General features: G+C 45.4%; 1 protein-coding gene across 3 annotated transcripts; it reads right to left on the reverse strand.

The window, feature by feature from the left end:
* Positions 1-219: 219 nt before the first annotated feature.
* Positions 220-22,883, reverse strand: AAR2 (AAR2 splicing factor). Of its 3 annotated transcripts, none has more exons than XM_082645054.1 (4): positions 22,824-22,883; positions 19,346-20,154; positions 15,512-15,741; positions 220-2,887 (listed from the first exon to the last, which is right to left on the reverse strand). In XM_082645054.1, exons 2-4 carry the CDS (start codon positions 20,100-20,102, stop codon positions 2,720-2,722), a joined length of 1,155 nt encoding a protein of 384 aa, XP_082501180.1. In that variant the 5' UTR covers positions 20,103-20,154; positions 22,824-22,883; the 3' UTR covers positions 220-2,719. The 3 variants fall into 3 exon arrangements, with proteins under 3 accessions (XP_082501180.1, XP_082501182.1, XP_082501181.1); XM_082645056.1 differs by lacking the exon at positions 22,824-22,883 and adding an exon at positions 22,592-22,810; XM_082645055.1 differs by lacking the exon at positions 220-2,887 and adding an exon at positions 4,471-6,874.
* Between the last annotated feature and the right edge of the window lie 1,011 nt (positions 22,884-23,894).

Here is a 23,894-nt window from a genome sequence, read left to right on the forward strand (position 1 = left end):
ATGTGAGGGGATTTTAAAATCAGGCCAGCTCCTGCCAATAGCTTCACTTTTAGATGTGTTAGAACTGGAAGGGAGCTTAGAGATCAGCAACGCCACTGGTTCTCCGTTTTCAAGGTTTCTGCTTTCCAAAAATACTGCAAGTATTAAGTAATAATTAATTTGTTTTCACATTTTTTATTCATCAAAGACACAGAGGACTGCCAGCTGGGAGAAGCAGAAGACACAGCATCGATGTCACTCTAGCCCCCAACAAGAGACCTATTGTTTTTTGTTTTTGTTTTTGTCAGCCCAGCCATATTATCTCATGTAAATGTAGTTTCCCTTTGAAAACATTTAAAACACAAGGGTCCATTTTTAAGTGGAGGGAGCCTGAAGGAGCCTGGAGTACCTTTACCAGCAATCTTCAGTCCAAGCAAACTCTCTTACTTTATACAAAAATACACTGAAGCCCAGAGAACGTTAAGTGGCTTGCCCAAGGTCACACAGCTGGCTGTCAACAGGGCCAAGGCTAGATCCGGGGAAGCAGGAAGAAAGCAAGGCTGTCCTGGACATGCAAGGGTAGGGAAGGAGTAAATCACAGCAGTGAATGCAGTACTGAGTGCGGACCCTGGACACCAATGGGCTTGGTTTGACTCTGGAGCTCAATCCTTACGAGCTGTGGGACCCTAGCAAAACGACGGAAGCCTTCTGAGCCCATTTTCCTATCGGTAAAATGGGGAAAATAATAGCACTTACCACATACTGTTGTGAGGATTAAGTGAACTAACAGAACGGAGCACTTATACATTGTAGCTGCTTTTCCTTAACCCATTTGTGTGAGTGGGCGCGGTTGGGGGGGGGTGTGTCTGTGTAGACATAAGACCAACAAGCTTAGAGAACAGGTCACATGATCCAACTTCCAGGTGCTGCCCTGTCAAGGCTAGTGGGAGACAAATTGTCCCAGTGGAGCTCTAGGTACTAAACTGCAGTGCTGTTACTCCTAGGTAGTAACTCAAAACTGAGTGTGCCTCAGAACCCAGGCTGCATCCAGATTCACTGCCTCCGAGTTCCTGAAGGGTGGGACTTGGGAGTCTGAACTTCCACTAATCCCTCTGTCTCTATGGATTTGTCGACTCTGGATGATTCATAAGAATGGAATCGTACAGCACGTGGTCTTTGTGTCCGACTTCTTTCACTCTGCACAGTGTTTTCAGGGTTTGTCTATGCTGCGGCATGGATCAGGGCTTTATTCCTTTGGAATCTGCAATTTTAACAAGCTCCCCAGTGGTTCTGATGATTGGGCTTTGGGGAGAAAAAGAACAGCAAATTCACACAAGGTGAACCTTCTGGTTGCTCTAGAGATACAGGGCCTCAATCCTTCCTGCAGGTGTGCCCATCTCAGAAGCCCCGCTGGTGACAGGAGACATCGCTGGCCACTTGCCTCCTCCAGAGCCTGCAGAGGTTGGGCAGGGTCTCCTGGTGCCCGGTAGGGAGGACATGTGCATCTAAGGACAGTGCCTGGCTGCGGTGGGAACTGGGCAGATGAACTATAACAGAGACTCACACAAGGGGATTTAGTCTCAACTCCAAGACTTTAATGTATGTTATGCTCTTGGAAAAACAACTTCAAGGAGACAAGTGGAACCGAAAGTCTTAACCAGAGGGGATTCTTATTCAGAAACCTAGTGTGAGCCGCAGCCTTGGGAGAGAGCAGCACAGGGATTCTGATCACAGTACAACAGTTTGAGGTCAGGGTGGCAGGGCCTGTGTGCATGATGTGCGAGCCCTCAGGACTCCCAGGAAACCAGAGCACCATCACTCCTGTGGCTGACAGCCCCACAGCAGGACAGGGGGTGGACCCAGGCTGACCAGGTCACCTCTGGAGCTCTGAATAAAGGTACAGAACTTCAACAGGGCCAAAGAAGCCTGTACAAAGCAAGAACCTTTCTCTTTGTTGTTGAATCTCCGGGTCATCAGAAACACTCGTGGTGGCTCTGGTGAGGAATGGGGCCATACAAAGGGTTGCCAAGGCCCACTTCTGGGTCTGAGGCCTCAGAACGGAGCAGATGGGAGGGGTGTGGCACTAGCAACGCCTCTGAGGTCAGGGGCTGCAATGATCTTGAAAGATTATCCACTGGGACCTCTGGACAGGAGAAAGGGACTTAAAGCAAAAGCTGACCACTCATCAGTTTCAACCCAACTGTCTTCTGTTATGCCCTCCCCAACCTGGGGCTCCAGGGTGGTCACACGCCCATGTTTTCTGTGATGTATTCCCATCCAACAAGGGGCAGGCAGAAATCTGGCTCATCTCCCTATTACCCTCTGATTAACTTTTAAAAAGTCACCAACTGACATCTCAAACTCCTGGGCAGTCCAGGGTTTCTAACCATTCTACGGAATAAACAACTGGTTCTCCTGGGCTTTTGGCTCAACTTCTTCTCTTCTGGAAGGAAGCAAGCTGCTGCTGAGGCAGGTCTCTCCCAAGAGCTCATTTGGAATTCAGTTAGGTTAGAGCACCGAGGCCAGGCTGACGGGGAACCCACAAATATGCCTTCTAGATGGGGTACAGCCTCTCTGGCACTAAAGGAACTTATTTATTGGTGAAGGAGGGAATTCTGGCTCCATCTTTGTAGAACCTTGCAGGGCTGCTGCCCCAGTAAGTCCCAGTGGGACAGGTGAATGGAGGAGCCAGGACCGCAGCCGTGGGGAAGGGGCCTCCTCTGGCTGAGAGCTTTTCCAGTTAGCCAGTCCCCACACCCTCGGGAAGAGCCACCACCACCGGGGCGCAGTCCTCAGGCTCCGCCTCAAAGTCCCACTGAAACTTCTTGGTTAGGTGAGCTTGGAACTTTTCAGCTTTCTGCCTCAGGGTGGCATCCACGGCAACGCTGCAGGCAGATGAAAAGAAAACCTACAGAGAACAGAGGATAAGTCACTCCTGAGAACACAGAGGGGCTGAGAAAGCTGTGGAAATTTCCTCATGGTGTTCAGCTCTCGGGGGTGGGTGGATCAGCCGCTGCTGGCACAGGCTCAGGACACCTAATGTGTTCCCCCCAAACCAAGAAAGAAGGTCCAAGCCCAGCTGAGAAGCTGGGGCAGGACCTGAATGGAAAACTACTATCTTGGGCAGAGATGCCCCATTGAGAGTAAGGCCAGCAGGGCCATCACCCTGGCCCTGCTCTCCAGGGAGACCTACTGGGCACCTGGGCAGTAACTTAGAAAAAGAGGCAGAGCTACACCAGCTGGTACTAAGAAAGGCATGGGGGTGCTTATAAGCCCTTGGATCCCATAAAATCCCAGGCCCTAACCCAGTGAGGGTGAACTGCTGCTCTAATCTAAATGGGCCCCAGGCTGCCAATCTGAGGTTTCTATTCCCCTTAAAAGCTTCGGGTTTTTTAAATTGTGGTAATATATACATAACACAAAATCTACCATTTTAAACATCAAAAAATTATCACTTAAAAGACTGTACTAAATACACTTAATATTTACCATGGTAAGAGTATAGTACAGTGGCATTAAGTATATTTATGTTATTATGCAATCATCACCACCAACCATCTCCAGAACTTTTTCATCTTCCCCAACTGAAATGACACCCATTAACTCCCCATTCCCTGCTTCCAGCCCCTGGTAACCACCATTCTACTTTCTTTCTATGAATTTGACTACTCTAGGTACCTCATATAAGTGGAATCAAACAATATTTGTCAATTTGTGCCTGACTTATTTCACTTAACATAATGTCCTCAAGGTTCACTCATGTAGGAAGTGCCAGAATTTCCTTCCTTTTTAAGGCTGAATGATATGCCACTGTATGTAGATACCACATTTCTTTTCCAATCATCTGTCAATGGCCATTTGGGTTGTTTCTACCTTTTGGCTATTATAAATAATGCTGCTATGAACACGGATATAAAAATATCTCTTACAGAGTCATTGCTTTCAATTCTTTGGGGTATATACCCAGAAGTGGAGTTTCTGGATCATAAGGTAATTCTGTTTAATGTTTTGAGGAACCACCATACTGTTTTCCACAGTGGCTGTGTCATTTTACATTACCATCAGCAATGAACGAGGGTTCCAATTTCTCTACAATCTCTTCAGTATCTGTTATTTTGGTTTTGTTTGTTTGTTTGTTTACAGTAGCTACCCAAATGGGTGTGGTGTCTCATTGTGGTTTTGATTTGCATTTCCCTAAGGATTAGTGATGCCGAATATCTTTTCATGTATTTATTGGCCATGTGTATATCTTCCTTGGAGAAAAGTCTATTTAAGTCCTTTGCCCTTTTTTTTTGTTGTTGTGGTACGCGGGCCTCTCACTGTTGTGGCCTCTCCCGTTGCAAAGCACAGGCTCAGCGGCCATGGCTTACGGGCCCAGCCGCTCCACAGCATGTGGGATCTTCCCAGACCGGGGCACGAACCCACGTCCCCTGGACCGGCAGGCGGACTCTCAACCACTGCGCCACCATGGAAGCCCTTTTTGCCCTTTTTGGATCAGGTTTTTTTGTGTTGTTGAGTCATCGAAGTTCTTTATATATTCTGGATACTAATCCCTTGTTCTGATGTTCTTTTAAATTCAGTTTCATCTAATATAAACATGGGCAGGGGCAAACAGAGTAATTTTCCCTACCTCTGAAACTCCATTCCAGATTGTCCTGGATCTCAACCGCTTCTCTAAGAATGACAGCAAACCCATTACTCCTTCTCACACTATTTTATTGTTCTCAAAGAAGTTTCATAGAGTAGTCCAATGGATCCTCACAAGGCCCTGGGAAGACACACTAGGATGCCTATTTTATGGAAATGGAGGCTGAGGGGAGTTAAATGGCTGGGTCAAAATTACCAGAAAGGAAGGAACAGTTTTTCCCAGACTACCCGTTGGCTCCCTGCAAGACCACCCCAGACACAGGGGCATGAGGGTGAAAGCAGCAATCTGATCCACATCACCTTCGTGTCACAGCTGGCCCACAGACCACCACGGAAGGAATCTGGGCTCCAGGGGCCTTGACCTGACAAAGGTAACAGGGGTACTCTGCAGCTGCTTCCAGGGACAACCCCCCTCCTAACCGCCTCTCCACTGTCTTTCTGTTAGCAGGAGGGGTGAGGCTCATGGCCAGTGGTCTTTGTTTAGAGACACTTTGTTGGGGTAGTAGCAGGGACTGAAGTGATGGGGAGGGGAGTTCAGAAGCAGAAGGTGGGGGGGTTACAGAATTTGGTTTCATTACTTGGGAATCGACTAAACACAGGAGCAGGAAGCACAGCTACAACAAAATACCAGATCAATAACTAATTAGAGGGGTTGTGTGAGCTCAGTGGTGAGAGGGCAGTGGGGAAGCTGGCGGCCTGTCCATAGGCAGCTAATGGAGCTTGCTCTGGAGCACTGAACGTGAGGCCGGCTGAACCCTGGGGAGGGGCCTGGTAAGAGAAGCAGAGAAGCCTTGTTTCAAACAGCATTAGCGATGGAGGCCCTGTGCACCCATGGGTCTGCCCCAAGAGGTCCTGAGGGGGCCTGCTGGCTGAATTAGCAAAAGCCTCTTCCTGTTCTCCCTCCTTACACGGTAAATTGTACTACTCTCTACACAGCCCTTCCTCTCCTGCCACATTGAGCAGCTGCCCAAACATGCTCCATTGCCTCTTCTGTGCCTCTACTCACACAGGCTTTTCCCTCTGCTTATAACACCCTTCTCCACCCCTGCTTTCTCCTCCTTCACCTACTAATCTCTACTAGTGACCCAAGCTCAGTTCAGATGCCACCTCCTTTGGGATGTCTTCCCAGACCAAAGACGGAACAGGTGCTCCTCTGTGCTCCCCCGGTGCCCAGGGTTACCTGAGACATAGCCTCACTCTCAGTCGGTAACCGTCCATTTACCGTTGAGCTCTCCCAAGAGACAAGGAGCAACTCCAAAGCAGAGACTCCTTTTCCTACCTGCATCCCACTCCCCTGGCACAGAGTCTGCCATATAAAAAGGACCCATTGGATGTTTAATGAACAAAAGAATGAAGAAGATCATAGGTTCTATGAAAATCTATTTCTGGGTCCCTTTTGCACAGTGCCTGTACCAAATAATTGCTCGATAATTACATGATGGTGCTGGACAGGATAAGGGAGTCGTCCTGGGGAGGACGTGGCTTATTTATCAGGCCCCTGGATGCCACCGGCTCACAAGCCATCTCCTTGTGACAGTTCTCTTATAAAAGCCCAAGCTGAAAGGAACTGCTCCAACCTCCGTTCCCCCAGTACTGTGCCTGAGCATCCCTTATGGCATTTCTCACACTCTGCTTGCTTGTGATCTGTGCCCCTTCAGAGTAGGGGTCACTTCCTAATTATCAATGTGACCCACACAGCAGATCGCCCAGGGCCTGGCATAGAGTTGGGGCCCACAGGATGCTCACTGAATGGATATGAATGAGATGTAGGGATGGCCAGCAGTGAGAGACTGGAACAGGCGGGGTGCGTACTTGTCATTCATCCTTCCCACCCACCTCTCCAACATCGCCATGGGGGTAACATCAACTAGAGGCAGGTATAACTGAAGCCTTCAGTCTGAAAAATAAGGCTTCTAATTTGAAAAGCGTTATGTCCTTTTTAAAGAACTCGTCAGTCTAATCTTTACTACAAACTGGGAGGTAGGATAGGAAATTACTATTCCCATTGTACAGATAAGGACGGTGATAAGTGCTGAGCAAGTGATAAATGTCAAGCAAGATCCTGTCCCAGTAGGCAAATCGAAATCCTTCTTCCCTACCAAGACTTTCTTTTTGTCTTGACACAGACGTAATATATCCTTGATATTTTCAGCCGTGTCCTATGGGGAACCAAGGGGCTTGGAGACCAGATGCTTCTGGAACTGTCCCTTCTGCAGGCTTCCAGGACCCAGGTCACAGCCTAGGTTGTCTGTTTTAAAAAACCAACTTTATTGAGGCATAATTTACACACAATTAAATTCATCCATTTTAAGTGTTCAATTTGTTTTGATAAATGTATACACCCATGCAACCGCTATATGATGTAATCAAGATAGGTATCTGTTTATAGCTTTTTCTTTTGGTATCCAGTCTATGAGTTTAAAGGCCCATATACCAACACAATCAGGATACTGAACCGTTCCATCACTCCAAAAATATTCCCTCACACTGACCCTTACGGATCAAATCCTCCCCTTGACCCTAGCCCCTGGCATCCATTGATCTATTTTTGTCCCTATAGTTTACAAACTTGTTATTTAAAAAATTCACAATTCAGAAGAGATGTTTAGACAGTATCTGGTTTCCAAACAACAATTTACTTTGATTCTCTTGTTTTTAGATTAATTGTATGCCTTCTTATATAAATTTAGTAATGATCTGGTTATTTTATTTACTTAAGTGAAACAAGTAAACTTTTAAAAATCACTGAGAAATGAATCATCTTAATATGGGAATATTTTTTTTTTTTTTTTTTTTTTTTTTTTTTTTTTTTTTGCGGTATGCGGGCCTCTCACTGTTGTGGCCTCTCCCGTTGCGGAGCACAGGCTCCGGATGCGCAGGCCCAGCGGCCATGGCTCACGGGCCCAGCCGCTCCGCGGCATATGGGATCCTCCCAGACCGGGGCACGAACCCGTATCCCCTGCATCGGCAGGCGGACTCTCAACCACTGCGCCACCAGGGAGGCCCCAATATGGGAATATTAATCCTGGATATTTTAAAAATACTTTTGAAATAGGATAATAACATTTCACAAACATCTGCATTTTAGAACTAAAAGCATACCCATTGGGTATTTTTCTTCAAATTAAAAAAAAAAGGTATTAATACTTTTACCATTAAGTCTATATATTGTAAAATTGTACTTTAGTCAGAAATGTGAAAGCTTTCTTTTAAACCCCAGTTAAATAAATTGAGTTCAGTCAGGTCACCTTGAGAAATTCAAAATACCACGGTAGATAGCTGAGTCACTGCTTATCCTATTTTGTGGCTAGACCAAAAAGATGAAATTTCCTAATTTTTTCAATTCCCACATGATTATTCAACTTAGAATGAAACTAGCCAGAGGTAGTACATTTTATTTCCACTTGCAGAAGAAGAAAGTGGTGTTAAAAGCAAGACTATCACTTCACAACAATTACCAAGAAGGCGAAAAGCAGCAGAATCATGTTTTCTGAGGTCAGTTTAAAGAATTTGGGATGTATCATCTGGGGCTCTAATCATATATGGGAGCCCACCACAGTGGGCTTTAGAATCAAAGTTCAGCCTTGCCATCCACTAGCTCTGGCAAACTCAGGCAAAATTATGTGACCTCTCTGTTCCTGTCTTCTCATCTGTTAAAATGGGATTATATACTTAACTTCTAGCATTGTTGTGAGGGCTAAATGAAATAATGCACAGTAAGTGTGCAGAAGTGACAGTTGATGGCAGGAGGTGTAGGAGTAGGTAGGTGAAATTTATCAGAGCTGGTGTTATGACAAAAACACAGGCATATGTTGTTTTATTGCACTTCTCAGGTATTGCATTTTTTACAAATTGAAGGTCTGTGGCAACCCTGCATTGAGCAAGTCTATCAGCACCATTTTCCCAACAGCATTTGCTCACTTTGTGTCTGTGTCATATTCTGGTAATTCTCAAAATATTTCAAACCAAAAAGATTACGACTATACCTAGGAATAAACCTACCTAAGGAGACAAAAGACCTGTATGCAGAAAACTAAAAGACACTGATGAAAGAAATTAAAGATGATACAAACAGATGGAGAGAAATACCATGTTCTTGGATTGGAAGAATCAACATTGTGAAAATGACGATACTACCCAAAGATTCAATGCAATCCCTATCAAACTACCAATGGCATTTTTCACAGAACTAGAACAAAAAATTACACAATTTGTATGGAAACACAAAAGACCCCGAATAGCCAAAGCAATCTTGAGAAAGAAAAACAGAGCTGGAGGAACCAGGCTCCCGGACTTCAGAGGATACTACAAAGCTACAGTAATCAAGACAGTATGGTACTGGCACAAAAACAGAAATGCAGATCAATGGAACAGGATAGAAAGCCCAGAGATAAACCCACGCACCTATGGTCACCTTATTATTATTATTTCCTTTTGCGGTAGGCAGGCCTCTCACCGTGGTGGCCTCTCCCGTTGCGGAGCACAGGCTCTGGACGCGCAGGCCCAGTGGCCACGGCTCACGGGCCTAGCCGCTCCGCGGCATGTGGGATCTTCCCAGACCGGGGCACGAACCTGTGTTCCCTGCATCAGCAGGCAGACTCTCAACCACTGCGCCACCAGGGAAGCCCCTGGTCACCTTATTTTTGATGAAGGAGGCAAGAATATATAATGGAGAAAAGACAGCCTCTTCAATAAGTGGTGCTGGAAAAAACTGGACAGCTACATGTAAAAGAATGAAATTAGAGGGCTTCCCTGGTGGCGCAGTGGTTGAGAGTCTGCCTGCCAATGCAGGGGACACGGGTTCGAGCCCTGGTCCGGGAAGATCCCACATGCTGGGGAGCAACTAAGCCCGTGAGCCACAACTACTGAGCCTGCACGTCTGGAGCCTGTGCTCCGCAACAAGAGAGGCCGTGATAGTGAGAGGCCCACGTACCGCGATGAAGAGTGGCCCCCGCTCGCCGCAACTAGAGAAAGCCCTCGCACAGAAACGAAGACCCAACACAGCCAAAAATAAATAAATAAATAATAAATAAATAAATAAATAAAAGCCATTTCTAAAAAAAAAGAATGAAATTAGAACACTCCCTAACACCATACACAAAAATAAACTCCAACTGGATTAAAGACCTAAATGTAAAACCAGACACTATCAAACTCTTAGAGGAAAACATAGGCAGAACACTCTATGACATAAATCACAGCAAAATCCTTTTTGACCCATCTTGTAGAGAAATGGAAATAAAAACAAAAATAAACAAATGGGACCTAATGAAACTTAAAAGCTTTTGCACAGCAAAGGAAACCATAAACAAGACGAAAAGACAACCCTCAGAATGGGAGAAAATATTTGCAAATGAAGCAACTGACAAAGGATTAATCTCCAAAATTTACAAGCAGCTCATGCAGCTCAATATCAAAAAAACAGGGGCTTCTCTGGTGGCGCAGTGGTTGAGAGTCGGACTGCCGATGCAGGGGACACGGGTTCATGCCCCAGTCCGGGAAGATCCCACATGCCGTGGAGCGGCTGGGCCCGTGAGCCATGGCCACTGGGCCTGCGCGTCCGGAGCCTGTGCTCCGCAACGGGAGAGGCCACAACAGTGAGAGGCCCGCGTATCGCAAAAAACAAAACAAAACAAAACAAAAAAAACAAACAACCCAATCCAAAAATGGGCAGAAGACCTAAATAGACATTTCTCCAAAGAAGATATACAGATTGCCAACAAACACATGAAAGGATGCTCAACATCGCTAATCATTAGAGAAGTGCAAATCAAAACTACAATGAGGTATCACCTCACACCAACGATAATGGCCATCATCAAAAAAGCTACAAACGATAAATGCTGGAGAGGGCGTGTTGAAAAGGGAACCCTCTTGCACTGTTGGTGGGAATGTAAATTGATACAGCGACTATGGAGAACAGTATGGAGGTTCCTTAAAAAACTAAATCCCACTACTGGGCATATATCCTGAGAAAACCATAATTCAAAAAGAGTCATGTACCACAATGTTCATTGCAGCTCTATTTACAATAGCCAGGACATGGAAGCAACCTAAGTGTCCATCCACAGATGAATGGATAAAGAAGATGTGGCACATATATACGATGGAATATTACTCAGCCATAAAAAGAAACAAAATTGAGTTATTTGTAGTGAGGTGGACGGACCTAGAGTCTGTCATACAGAGTGAAGTAAGTCAGAAAGAGAAAAGCAAATACCGTATGCTAACACATATATATGGAATCTGAAAAAAAAAAAAAAGGTTCTGAAGAACCTTGGGGCAGGAAAGGAATAAAGATGCAGACACAGAGAATGGACTTGTGGACACGGGGAGGGGGAAGGGTAAGCTGGGACGAAGTGAGAGAGTGGCATGGACATATATACACTACCAAATGTAAAATAGATAGCTAGTGGGAAGCAGCCACATAGCACAGGGAGATCAGCTCGGTGCTTTGTGACCACCTAGAGGGGTGGGATAGGGAGGGTGGGAGGGAGATGCAAGAGGGAGGAGATATGGGGATATATGTATATGTATAGCTGATTCACTGTGTTATAAAGCAGAAACTAACACACCATTGTAAGGAAATGATACTCCAATAAAGATGTTAAAAAAAAAACATAACGACTCACTGAGGGCGCAGATGATGGTTAGCATTTTTTAGCAATAAAGTGCTTCTTCACTAAAGTATTTTCTTTTAAGACATAATGCTACTGCACACTTAATAGACTATGTATAGAGTAAACATGACTTTTATACGCACTGGGAAACCAAAAGATTCATGTGACTCACTTTTGGTGATATTCACTTTATTGTGGTAGCCCAGCACCAAACCCACAATATCTCCAAGGTATGCCGGTACTACAGACATCATTGTCAGAGCTAGTGTTTTCCCTCGAGAGTTAAAGATGGACACTAGTATTTCCAATACTGGCAAGAAATGAAGCTGGAGAGCCTATGTGGCCTATTGCGACTAAAAGTATTAAAAAAAAAAACAGGTTACATGACTATATGCCTAAATGCTATGCAATCAGTAATAAGAATTCTTATTTTGCACATAATTCACTTTATAACATACTATTAAATTCAGATTATCCTTTCACTGGTTTTAAACAAATTATGATGACTCAAGTTGCTTCAAATAAAAGAAAAAACTATCTATTTTTATAAAACAAATAATTTTTATTCAAGCTAATCCATGGGATTGTAAAAACCAGTGGCACCTATTCAAAGGGGCCTCTAATGGCAGAGGGCATTATGTGGCTGATTTTACACAAGCTAATGTGGCTGTCTTTAAGTGCTCACACACAAACACCAGTCCCTCTCCATGGGTAGCAGCCATTTAAACACTGAAGTAAGAAAGCCGGTTCCACTTACTTGATGACCTGCAGGGAGAGCAGGTGGCTGGCTAAGGAAGGCTTTTATGGGCTGATTCATTCACTCACAAACACCCGGAGTGAGTGCTTGTGTGTAGGGTGACAGGATCTCACTGCCAAGATGGCATCAGTGTAACTTGCCATCAAAAAAGAGAAAAGTTTTGCAATACCCTTTCCGCATTTTGCCCATTGAAATCTGTGTCATCCTTCAAGCTCATGGTCAAATGCTCCCCTTTACAAAAACGCCATTCCTGACCCTCTGTCTCCTCAAATCTCAACCCCAGCCTGAAGGAACCAACCAACCCCTCTCTGGTGCTCCTAATGCCCTTTGACCAGACTTCACTGTTTACACCTGTCATAGTAGGGTCATCTGTTCACACTGCCACAGGAATTATGCACTAAAAACACCCAATAGGGGCTTCCCTGGTGGCGCAGTGGTTGAGAGTCCAATGCAGGGGACACGGGTTCGTGCCCCAGTCCGGGAAGATGCCACATGCCATGGAGCGGCTGGGCCCGTGAGCCATGGCCGCTGAGCCTGCGCGTCCGGAGCCTGTGCTCCGCATCAGGAGAGGCCACAACAGTGAGAGGCCCGCGTACCGCCAAAAAAAAAAAAAAAAAAAAAAACACCCAATAACACAAAGTGAGATCAGTGCTAGGCCTCAAGTAGGTGTTGAAGATAACCAGATGACCAAAACATAGGTTTCTGGTAGAAGCCCATGGCTCAGTGGGGAAGTCAGGCAGACAATACATAACACTTCAGCAAGCACAGCCTGTGCAAGATAATAGTGACAAGTACAAAGTAGGCTAATAGTACGGAAAGGAGGGAGATATCAGGGATGGCACCACAGAGAGGGACGCCTAGAGGGCGTCCTGTAGGATGAACAAGTACATAGCAGGCAGAGGGAAAATCATGTTCAGATAAGAAGACATGAAACATGGGTATAAAGTTTCAGTCGTGCCAGATGAAAAAGTTCTAGAGATCCTCTCTGCTTATAGTTAACAGTACTGTACTGTACACTTAAAATATTAAGAGGGTAAATCTCATGTTACATATTTTTTACAATTAAAAAAAAAGAGGAAGGCATGGAACAGCATGGCATGTCTGGCAACTTGCAAGGAGACCAATGCTGCTGGAGTTGATGGTGGAAAATAGGGAAAGGAAGGAAAAGCTGGAAAACAGATTAGGAGCCCGATCAGGATGGGTATTATGACCTAGGTTTGGGCTTTTAACTTTTTAGGCCACGAGGACCACAGAGAAATAGAATCAGAGGTGCATTTTGGTGGCAGTGTGGGAGACAGATGGACTGATGGGGGTAAACATGGAAGTTGATAAACTCTGATGCACTCTAGATGAGACCAAAAGGCCTGGGTTAGGAAAATGGTACTGCCTTCTAAAACACTTTGGGCTACCTGGAGTTATCTGGTTTATTCATTTGTTTACTTTCCCACCAAAATCTAAACTCCAAGTCAGGGACTCTGTCTGTCTTGCCCAGAGCTACATTCCCCATCCTAGAACAGGGCCTTGTATACAACAGGTGCTCAGCAAACACCTGCTAAATCAATGAAGAGATGCTTCTGCACAAGTCCTTCAACTTTCAGAGGTTTATGGCAGCTGCCTGATCACATGGACTCTTCCAACAGTATGCTGGTTTTAGAAAAGTATTCTGTACCTTTGAGAAACAGGCTAACTCATATACATGTTCCTCAACACTCTGAGAAGAACGTTGTATATAAAGAAAGGATGCTTAAAGAACAGGTGTTGATATATTGTTTTTAAGGCACATGTCCTGGATTTTTCCAAATAATGACATCAAATTTTCTTAGTGAAAAGTCCAAAGACAAAATTCTTCTAATCATCAGCTTTGCACACCCTACCTGGACATCGAGCAATCCAGCTGGGCCCTTTCTGCTTTGTAAATCATTGCTGGCAACAAAGCCTCAGCATTGAGAGCTCAGCTGCTGGTCCTGCTGAAAATGGTTGGACAGCCAACGACACACTGTGGCCCTCCTATGCTTGCACAACAGCGCTAGCGCACATCACAAGGGCGGCACGTATTCCCGCTGCCAGAGGCCAGTTAGCAGGCTGCTGCCTCCTAATGCTCTGCAACCCATGACCCAGTAACTGGGGCGATTTTCCCTGCAGAGGAAGGCTAAAGGGATTTAATTTCTCTGTGATATCAAGAACCAATAAAAGGGCAGTTTTATAACTCTCATGAAGTCGAATACACCAGGCTCAAACCATCAGCCTGACTGACGCATCCCCATGGTCCACACAAGTCCTTCAACTTCAGAGGTTTATGTCAGCTGCCTGAGCACAGGGACTCTTCCAACAGTATGCTGGTTTTAGAAAAGTATTCTGTACCTTTGAGAAACAGGCCCCTGAGAGTGTGTCCACTAATGTCAATCAAGACTCTTTTTGGGGGGTGGGGTGGGATCTACACTGTATTCGGTAAGTAGGGGCATAAGCATAGGCCTTAAACCAAGACTCAGGCCTGGGTACAAATCCTGACTCTGCCACCTACCAGCTGTGTGACCGTATATTAATGATTTAATCTTTTTGAGTCTCAGTGTTCTCATTCGTAAAATGGGAATAATCCTCCCTGTCTTACGTGCTCCAGAGAGATTAAATGAGGGGACCCATATAAAGAGATAAGCATGGTGTCTATTAAATGCCAACAGGCATTTAATGACTGTTCATTCCTTCCCTTACCATGGGTGGGAGTGGGAGGTTAGTGAATAGCCACCTTTTAGGGAGCAGGCCTGTGGGGGTCTCACACACAGTGAGGAAAAAAACAGTCATGAAACAGAAAGTATGGAAACTGACAGCCTGCAGCTTCTGCCTCTTCTATACTTGAGAAAGTTACACCATGTGAGTGACAGAGGCTGTCCCAAGAACATAAAGGAAGCTAATCTGTTTGCAAAGGGAGGAACTAGCACAGGACGAAGACTGTGAGTTGTTTGAAGCTTCTTCCCTAATTATCACTCATAATGAAAATTTAATTGCTGAGTTAAAAGCAAATTTCACTTTTTCTGTCAGAGAATCTCTGCAGAAACTGGCACATTTTGTTTGAACAGGAAATCAAAGTTACTTTAATGCCTAAATGAGATCTAAGGAGCTGCAGATGTTTCCCTGGGAATAACTAGCTTCAAAACTCTGTCCTACTGGTTTGCAGCAACTTACAGCTACAGGGAGGCAGAAATAAGAACTGTTTTGTGCCGAGTTGCTCAAGGGGTGGGGCTGACTCAAATTCCAAGTACCCCAGTGCTAGGCACCTTGGGGGGCGAGGCGGGGAGAAGGTGGTACACAGAGAGGGTCTCTGGAATTAAGGAGCTTATAATCAAGTAGGAGAGAGAGAACCAGGGAACAGCCTACTATTAGGAAACTGAAATGAAGACAACTTGGCTCAGGAAAGAACAGCAAAAAACAAAAAGGTAAGCCTCCAAGGGTACTTTCAGACACCCTGGCCTTAATTCTGACCCACTTGGGTGTCAGCCAAAAGCCTGCTCACCTGTAAGGTGCTGGTGAGGAAGTTGTCCTGGGAGACGATGTCCACAAAGAAGTCGGCGGGGATCTCGCCAAGCTGGTGGTACAGGATGGAGATGAGGTTGACGTAAAGGGTGTGGTGCTTCACCATGGCCTCTTCTGACCGGCACAGAAGGTTCAGGAGCCGCTTCCAGTGCTCGAATGCCTCGTACACGTTCCCCAGCAGGAAGCATACAAAGGCAAACTGGAGTTCACCTGAAAGGTGCAGAGGAGAAATGATCCTGAGGGACAGGAGTACTGGCTGACACTACTGAGCCGTCAGTTCCACGGGGCCTCAGCAATAAGTGGCTTTCTATCCTTGTCACCCTTCCAGAGCCTGGCACAGGGTTTTGCACCTAGCAGCTGCTCAATAAAAGTTTGCTGAACTGCTATAAACTCAAGCCATGAGAAACCAAACTGGTTTTGGATTTCTGAGATATCTGACTGCAAGAGAAGAGGCACACATAGTATTTGCCTAGCATTTAACAAGTTTACAAAATGTGTCCATGGATATTATGCCAAGTAGATCCCCAAACTGGCTGCCCATCTGAAATACTAAGAGAACTTGTTAAAAAGAAAGCTGCCCAGGCCTCACCACCAGAGATCCTGGTTGAGGACAGATGATGGGGCCTCAGTATCTGTAGCTCTAACAAGCTTCCCGGGTGATTCTGATGCACACGGTCTGCTTCAGGGTCAGGGAAATGCTGCATTATACCACATAATCCTCAGCTCAACTCCGCAAGGTGATCAGGGAAGGCGGTATTTGCCTCATTTCATAGATGAGGTCAAGCAAATTGCCCAAGGTCACACATCTAATGCTTAGCAACTGAACAATGGAAAGATAGAATAGATTTCTTTTTAAAATTTATTTATTTTATTCATTTATTTTGGGCTGCGTTGGGTCTTCGTTGCTGTGCGTGAGCTTCTCATTGTGGTGGCTTCTCCTGTTGCAGAGCACCAGCTCTAGGCGCGTGGGCTTCAGTAGTTGTGGCTTCAGTAGTTGTGGCTCCAGTAGTTGTGGCTCGCGGGCTTAGTTGCTCCGTGGCATGTGGGATCTTCCTGGACCAGGGCTCGAACTCATGTCCCCTGCATTGGCAGGCAGATGCTTAACCACTGTGCCACCAGGGAAGCCCTAAAACAGATTTCTATTGGGTGGGAACAGTCCTAGAGCCTCCCTGGACAGGAAAATTCATGAGTACTTGTTCCAGGGTTAGCCTGCCAGCCAAATTATTATTCTTTGTTTAATCACAGGGCTCTGTGATTTGATCTCTATGAGCAGCCTGTGGTTAAGAGCATGGGCTCTGGAGCCAAAATGCATAGGTTCAAATCTGAGCTCCACCACTTCGCAGCTGTGTGACTCTGGGCACGTTACTTAATCTGTTTATGCTTCAATTTCCTTATTTGAGGGTTGTAGTGAAGATTAAATGAATCAATATAGTACATATAAAGCATTTAGCATAATGCCTGGCACAAAGTATCACTCAAGAAATCTTAGTTATCATTCCCACATTCTCACCAGATCCCTGTCTCACACAGAGACCTGGTAATCCAGAAGCCGTTGTCCTTGGGCAAGCAGCTGGGTCTCTAGTTGCCAAGATAAACTGTTGCTGATCAGAGACGCTCTCTCTGGCTTCAAATTTAAGGAGGGCTTCTGTGGTATATCTACGTGTGGGCCATAAAAAGAACAGATGTACTCAACACTGAATACCTCTCTAAACGCATGGTGTCTGATCTGTCACCTCTGGAGACCTGGAAAAACTAGTTCTCTGTTCCTAGGCTTGTGGAACCAAGTTTGATTCATGTGGATAGCTACCTGGTCTAGATATTTTGAACATTTGATCAATATTTTCAAAATATAGTTAAACTTTCTATAGGTTAGAGAATTTAACCTTTTCTAGAGGTTAATGATTTGCTTCTTCAGTTGGCTTTACCTGGTTAGTTTGTGAAAATATGAGCTTATTCTCTGAATTTAGGGCATTTGTTTAAATTCATACATTTCTGGCTCAGTCTAAAATTAAATTATGAGATCAGAAATAATTTCAAAGGGCTGTCATGAAGATACAGTAATCCCTGAAACAGACCTTTTCACAAGATTACTTTGAAGAACTGAAATGTTTAAGAGGTAGAAAACAGGATTTCTGTTCATTTTTTTTCTGTTTATTTTAAGCCAGAATTTCAAGTGTTACTTATTAAATGAAAATAGATACACCCCATAAAATGTCCCTTTTTATCAGCTAAGCCTATTATGTAAAAGGCCCTATATTCAAAATTCTCACTGATCTTCCAATAGAAAAATATGTAAATATTGGACAACTTATACAAGAAAAAATATTAACAACTATTAAAGATGTGACAAATGTTTGCTGTCATTAGTAATAGAAGAAATATAAATTGAAACAAGATATCATTTTTCAACTATTCAGTTGGAAGAGACCTTTGCTAAACTGCCATATCAAATGCCATGTCAAAGGTGATGGGCAACAGCCTCACCAGCTGGCAAGGATGCATGACCTTCTCATGGCAACATGCACACTCTGATCCAACAGTTTCACCCCAAAATGTATGCAGAAGGGCACACAAGGATATTCATTAGACAACATTTATAATAGGGAAAATAGGAACATCTTAAAGATCCATCAACAGGGGTTGGTTCAATTACTATGGAACATAAGTAGCCATTAAAGAGAAGTGACCATTTCAGTGACATGGGAAAATGTTTATATTAAAGCAAATTACAGAATAATTTACTGTAGTCTTGTTTTTGTAAAAATATCATATATACAAAAACACATATAATTGAATAAAAAAAGACTAAAAGGAAACACAAAAATATATTAAACTGAGAAATACATATAAATATATATCTAAAAGATGGAAAATAAGTACAACAAAGTGTAAAAAAAATGGTTATTTCTAGGTGGTGGGATTTGGAATTTTATTTTTGTTTTTCTTCTAGGATGAATATATGTTATTTTTTTGTAATAAGGGGGGGAAACAACAATAAAAACTATGACAAATAAAAGAAAATCACTGGGACTTCCCTGGTGGTCCAGTGGTTAAGAATCCGCCTTCCAATGCAGGGCACGTGGGTTCGATCCCTGGTTGGGGAACTAAGATCCCACATGCCATGGGGCAACTGAGCCCATGCGCCACAACTACTAAGCCCACGTGCTCTGGAGCCTGCGTGCCACAGCTAGAGAGAAGCCCACACACCACAATGAAAGACCCCACGTGCCACAACTAAGACCCGATGCAGCCAAAACTTTTTAAAAATAAAATTTTTAAAAATTAAAGAAAAAGAGTTGGACCTTTAAAAAGAAAAAGAAAAATAAAATCACTGTTCTGGATGAAGCCTTGAGAGAGTCAGGAGCAAACTAAGCGGGGAGGTGAGAGGCCCCCAGGAACATGGCTGGGCCTGGGAACCAGGAGCCCTGGGCTTTGGTCTCACTTCGACTACACCACTTAGCAGCCAAATCCTTTCCCTCTATGGACCTCAATCTGTAAGATGTGGTGGCAGGGAGGCTGGGCCACACCATCAGTACCCAAACACAGGACTGCCTGCATCAGGTTCACCTACAGTGCTTGTCTGTCAGGTAGACAGAGAGATAAATTGCTGAGGCCCCAATCCAGATCTCTTGAATTAGCCTCCAGGGCTAAGACCCGGGGATCTGTATCTTTAACAAGCATTCTGGGCAAGACCGCCTCCTAGCCAGGTTTAGGAACCACTGGACTAGATAACCCAAGATGTACTCCTTGTTCTCAAGCCCTCCGACTATATGCACCTCCCCTGGCCCACTCTCAAAGCGTTGTTCCTCCTCACCTAGCACGTCCTGGGGACTTTGGGGGAACTGCTTGCTGAGCACGGTCTCCAGAGCATAGCTCAGATCCATGCTGTGCCTGGTTATCTCGGCCGGCGTGGCACCTGCCGGGAACATCTGTGTGGGCAGCTCGGAGAAGCGGATCTCTGTGCCGGCTCTGGGCTTCATCTCGGGCAGCCGGGCCAGGCCTTCCTGGTAGCTTTTGCACTCAGTGCCGCAGAGGGGTAGATTCTGCCCCACCCGGTCCTTGGTGTACTTCATGGAGAGCACAGGCAGCACCTCTGAGAAGGCACAGATCTGCCGACTCTCAGGCTGGAGCTTTTCCACTGTGGCCTCGCTGATGAAGTTGGTTAGTGAGATCCACTTCTTGAGTGTGGCATATGGGTAAGGTCCCAGGAACTGGTCCAGCTCCTGGAGGTTGGCCCTCATGGCCTCCACCACAGCCTCTGGGGCTGGGGACAGGTCTACCTCTTCCTGGACTGCATCCCAGCGCAGGACCTTCAGCCCCCGCTGCTGTAGGCTAAGGAAGAAGCCCATACGGGGGCCCACCTCCCTGGGATTGGCCTTGTCCACAGAGCTGTAGTGGAGGAAGTGGATGCCTGGAGGGATCATCTTCACACCCCGGAACTTGGGCCCCACCTCCCAGGAGTTGTAGTCAATGCCAAACTCTGTCCCCTTGGGCATATTCAGGATGACCACAGTGGCCCCTTCAAAGAAGAGGTGCTTGGCAAGCTCAGGATCCATCTGCATGGCAGCCATGGGACCAGTGGTGAGTGACCAAAAAGAAAACTTTTCTAGTTTTCCAGAACAGCTGAAAAAGAAATATATCAGAGTTAATCAGAACCTGGCGAAGGAAGCTTCATTTGCTGAGCATTCTCTATGTGCTAGATATTGAACTAGACCCCTGACATAATTATCTCCCTTAATTGTCACCACAACCCCACACTGTTTTACAGATGAAGAAAATAAGACTCAAAGAGAAGAGGGGTTTTGTGTTTTGGTTCAATGAGCAAGAACACTCACTTCACAGCTGGAAAGACATCAGTTAAAGAAAAGTGACATGTTCAAGGTCACAGAGGACCCAATTAGAACCTGGGTACCCTGCCCTCCAGGCCAGTGTTCTTTCCACTGTTCACTCAGGATCTACTCTCAGATCTCCTTCTCACAACAGAGGATGAAAGCAGAGAATGCTTGGCTGGTCCATTCTAAACTATAACTCTGCCTAAACTGTCTTAAACTATAACTCTGTCTAAAACCTATTGCTGGAGAGTCCCCAGAAGAGTTGAGAAGCACCCACTCAGTTTCCTATAAGCCTCAGGGAAGGCCCAGAAATGGGCCAAAGGTGGAAAGTGGGTGCTCAGCATCTAAAATTCACAAAAGGTTTGGGCAGTGAAGAGCTTTTCAACCATAACCACACCCATTGAACCGACTTCCCAAAGGGTTCACAGTCAGTAGCAGCTCTAGACTGCTCACCCAGAAGGGATCCAGGAGGCACAGCTGGCCTTGGATCCAAAGAGAAAGACCATAGAACATTTATTTTGTCTACCTCTGAACTACCCATGAGGACACACTGATAAAACTTCTGTAAGCAGACACACACTGCCTCTGTATTTGTAAGAATGGTTCCAACATGAACTAATTTAAACAGGACAATTATCTAACCCTCTAGTCCCAAGACACCTACCTATTCAATTCAACAAATAACCCTGGAATGCCTGCACTGTGCCAGGATCTTTGCCAGGCACTAACAGAAACATGCACAGAGTAAGGCAGTTACTGCCCTCTAGGCACTTCCAATCTAGCCAGACATACAAACAAGGCCCCAAAACTTCACAAACAGAAGGACCAGCTGCCTGTTCCATCCTTTTTACTCATTTTATTTAAACAAACAAAACAAAATAAAACCATGAGGAAAGGAAGAGCAACCCTTTTCCAAAAATGTTAAGGACATATTTTATTGTCTTAACCCAATACCCACCACAAATGACTCTCACTCTAAATCAGCATTATTTTTCCAAACTGCAAGTCACAACCTGTTAATGGGTCAAGAGATCATTCTAGGGAATCTCAACCAGCATTAATTTTTTTAAATAAAAGGATAGAATTTTAAAAAATCAGAGTACATCATAAATATTAAAGCTAAGTACTGTTTTCTGAAGCTTTGTGTGTTTGAATGGACTCTTGGTCACAACATAAAATGTATTTGTTACTGTAGCTCACAATCAAAGAAGTCTGAAGGCCACTGCTCTGAATAATTTATATCATTTTCCTATTCCTAATCTTGAATTCAGAAGGTACTTAATAAATATTTGCTAGATGAACAGCTATCGCATTTAGAACAACTGCTCATCAACTAGCCATCTTCCCTGGTGGCATCTGTATGCCCCTCCTTGATAATGCCATTCCTTTCCTTCTATTTCCACCAGACTGTAATTCTCCTCACTATATCTTCAGCAGCTGGCACATGGCCTGGCACAAAGAAGATGCCTTGGGAGGCAGAAAGTCACATCCACCCACTTCTCTCTACAACCTCCTTCATCTAAGCTACCATATCCCTCACCCAGAGAGTGATCGCCCCTTCAATCCCTTCTCCATCCAATAGCTGGAGTGACCTTCTCAAAGCACTAATCTAAGCATGTCACCACCCATACTTAATATCCTCTGAGAGGCTTCTCATGTGGCTCTCGGCAAACTAAATTCCTACCATGACCTACAAGGAAGGCCTGCGTGGTCTGGTCCCTGGCAACTCCTCCAGCTTGTGTCATACCATGCTTTCCCCCACACGCCCTCTGTTACAGCCAAACTGACCTCTTTCAGACCCTCAAACAGGAGGCTTCCCTGATAGAAAACTCTTCCCTCCCTTCCTTCTCAAATCATTTTTCTCATCTCTGCTCAATATTCATCTCCTCAGTAAAGCTTCTTTGACCGGGGCTAAGTCAGTTCTCCTGTAACTCGCTCTCACGGCGCCTTGTATCTTTCCATGTCACTTATCACAGCTGCAATTTTGCAAATGTTAATAGAGGGCTGTCATCTCCAGGAGACGAGGGTCTTTTGTATCTCTAGCACATATTAGACACTTGGTAAACATTTGTTTAATAAAAACATGATACCCATTTTGTAGATAAGAAACAAAGCCTCGGTTCGGAAAAAAGACCTTAGCCGAAGTTAGAGAGTAGCTCAGAACCACGGCAGGCGGAGCCACGGCCTCCGGCCCGCAAGTTCTAAAGTTACGAAAAAAAGCAAGTTACCGCAGGTGCCCCAGGAAGTCCTGGCGACGGTGTATCTGGTGACGGTTTCCCGGGGAGCAAGGCCTGTAGAGACAGGTGGGCCCCACCACCGGCCCACAGACGGGGATGTCCCAGTCCCCGCTAGGTGCCCTAGTGCAGGGCCCTCCGCGATCCCGAGCTGGGAAGAGGGGTGGCCGGACCACACAGAGAAAGAAAGCAGAGGAGTTAAAAGAGGACAGGAGGCCGCACTCACCGACTGGGGTCTTGCCTCAGGTTCACGCACCGCGGAAACGCACCGGAAGTTCTCCCTCTCTGGCGCCGGACTGGAGCAATGGGAAAAGGGGCCGGGCGGATCTCTCGGTCGCGGGAGGAACGGCCCGCGTCTGCAGGTTCCGCCCCATCAAACATTGCCTTTTGCTACTTTTAGTTACTGGTTTTAGATTCTGAACCGTGGATAATAACTTTCATCAAACGATGCATTTTATATCCCGCTCCAGAACACATCCACCAGCCATGGTTTTTCGGTCTCAATCAGCCATGGTTTCTGAGGCTGGGGTCAAGTTCATCACTGCCCAGTAACCACAGACAGAGGCTCAGTCGTGGTCCGGGTCAGTCGATCTCTATCCGAGTGACAGTGTCACAGTTGGCCCGTTATCACCCGGTCCCAGCTTCCAACCATACTCAGCTGTAGAGGAGAGCTTCAGAAACCCAACCCAGAGAGAACCAGTCTCACAGCAATAGTCACCACATCGGTCCCTCTAGCTATAACCACCCAGTGCCCTCTGACAGTGCAGGCCTAGTACGATATCTCAGGCTGTAAACGCACCTTGAGGGAGGAAACCTGCCTGTCTTGTTCTCCACTGTTTTCCTGGAACCTAGCACAAAGCCAGGCACAAAGGCCCAGCTCAATACATATATTATGCATTTAATGAATGACAATAATTCTTTATTAATTAATGGCTTCTATTTTGGAGCCTAGCCCTGTGCTGGGTGGTTGTATCAGTCAGGGTTCAACCAAAGAGGCAGAGCCAGCAGGCGGTATATAAGAGCTTTATTACAAGGAATTGGCTTACATGATTGTGAGGGCTGCCTAGGTAAGTCCAAAATCCATAGGGCAGGCCACTTGGTGTATGATTTCTAATCCTTGCACTAACCCTACCCTACTAAGCAGACTTAGCATTCCAGTGTGCAGAAGAGAAAACTGAGGCTCAAAGAGGTTACACAGCCAGAGTGGCCGGGCTAGGAGGCAAACCAAGGTCTGACTGGTGACTGGCTGTTCTTGTCCCTATGCTGCTGCTCTTTAGCTTGCCTGTCACACTTCCTC

The sequence above is a fragment of the Mesoplodon mirus genome (assembly GCF_964341445.2).
Source record: "Mesoplodon mirus genome assembly, chromosome: 15".
Classification (NCBI taxonomy): Eukaryota; Metazoa; Chordata; class Mammalia; order Artiodactyla; family Ziphiidae; genus Mesoplodon; species Mesoplodon mirus.

Bases quoted from the DNA above. Each gene is read 5' to 3' on its own strand.
- AAR2 (XM_082645054.1), bottom strand. From the start codon at position 20,102: ATGGCTGCCATGCAGATGGATCCTGAGCTTGCCAAGCACCTCTTCTTT. The intron at 15,742-19,345 runs GTGAGGAGGAAC...TGCACCTTTCAG, and splicing joins AAGTCCCCAGGACGTGCTAG to GTGAACTCCAGTTTGCCTTT. The intron at 2,888-15,511 runs GTGAGCAGGCTT...TGTTCTCTGTAG, and splicing joins TCCTCACCAGCACCTTACAG to GTTTTCTTTTCATCTGCCTG.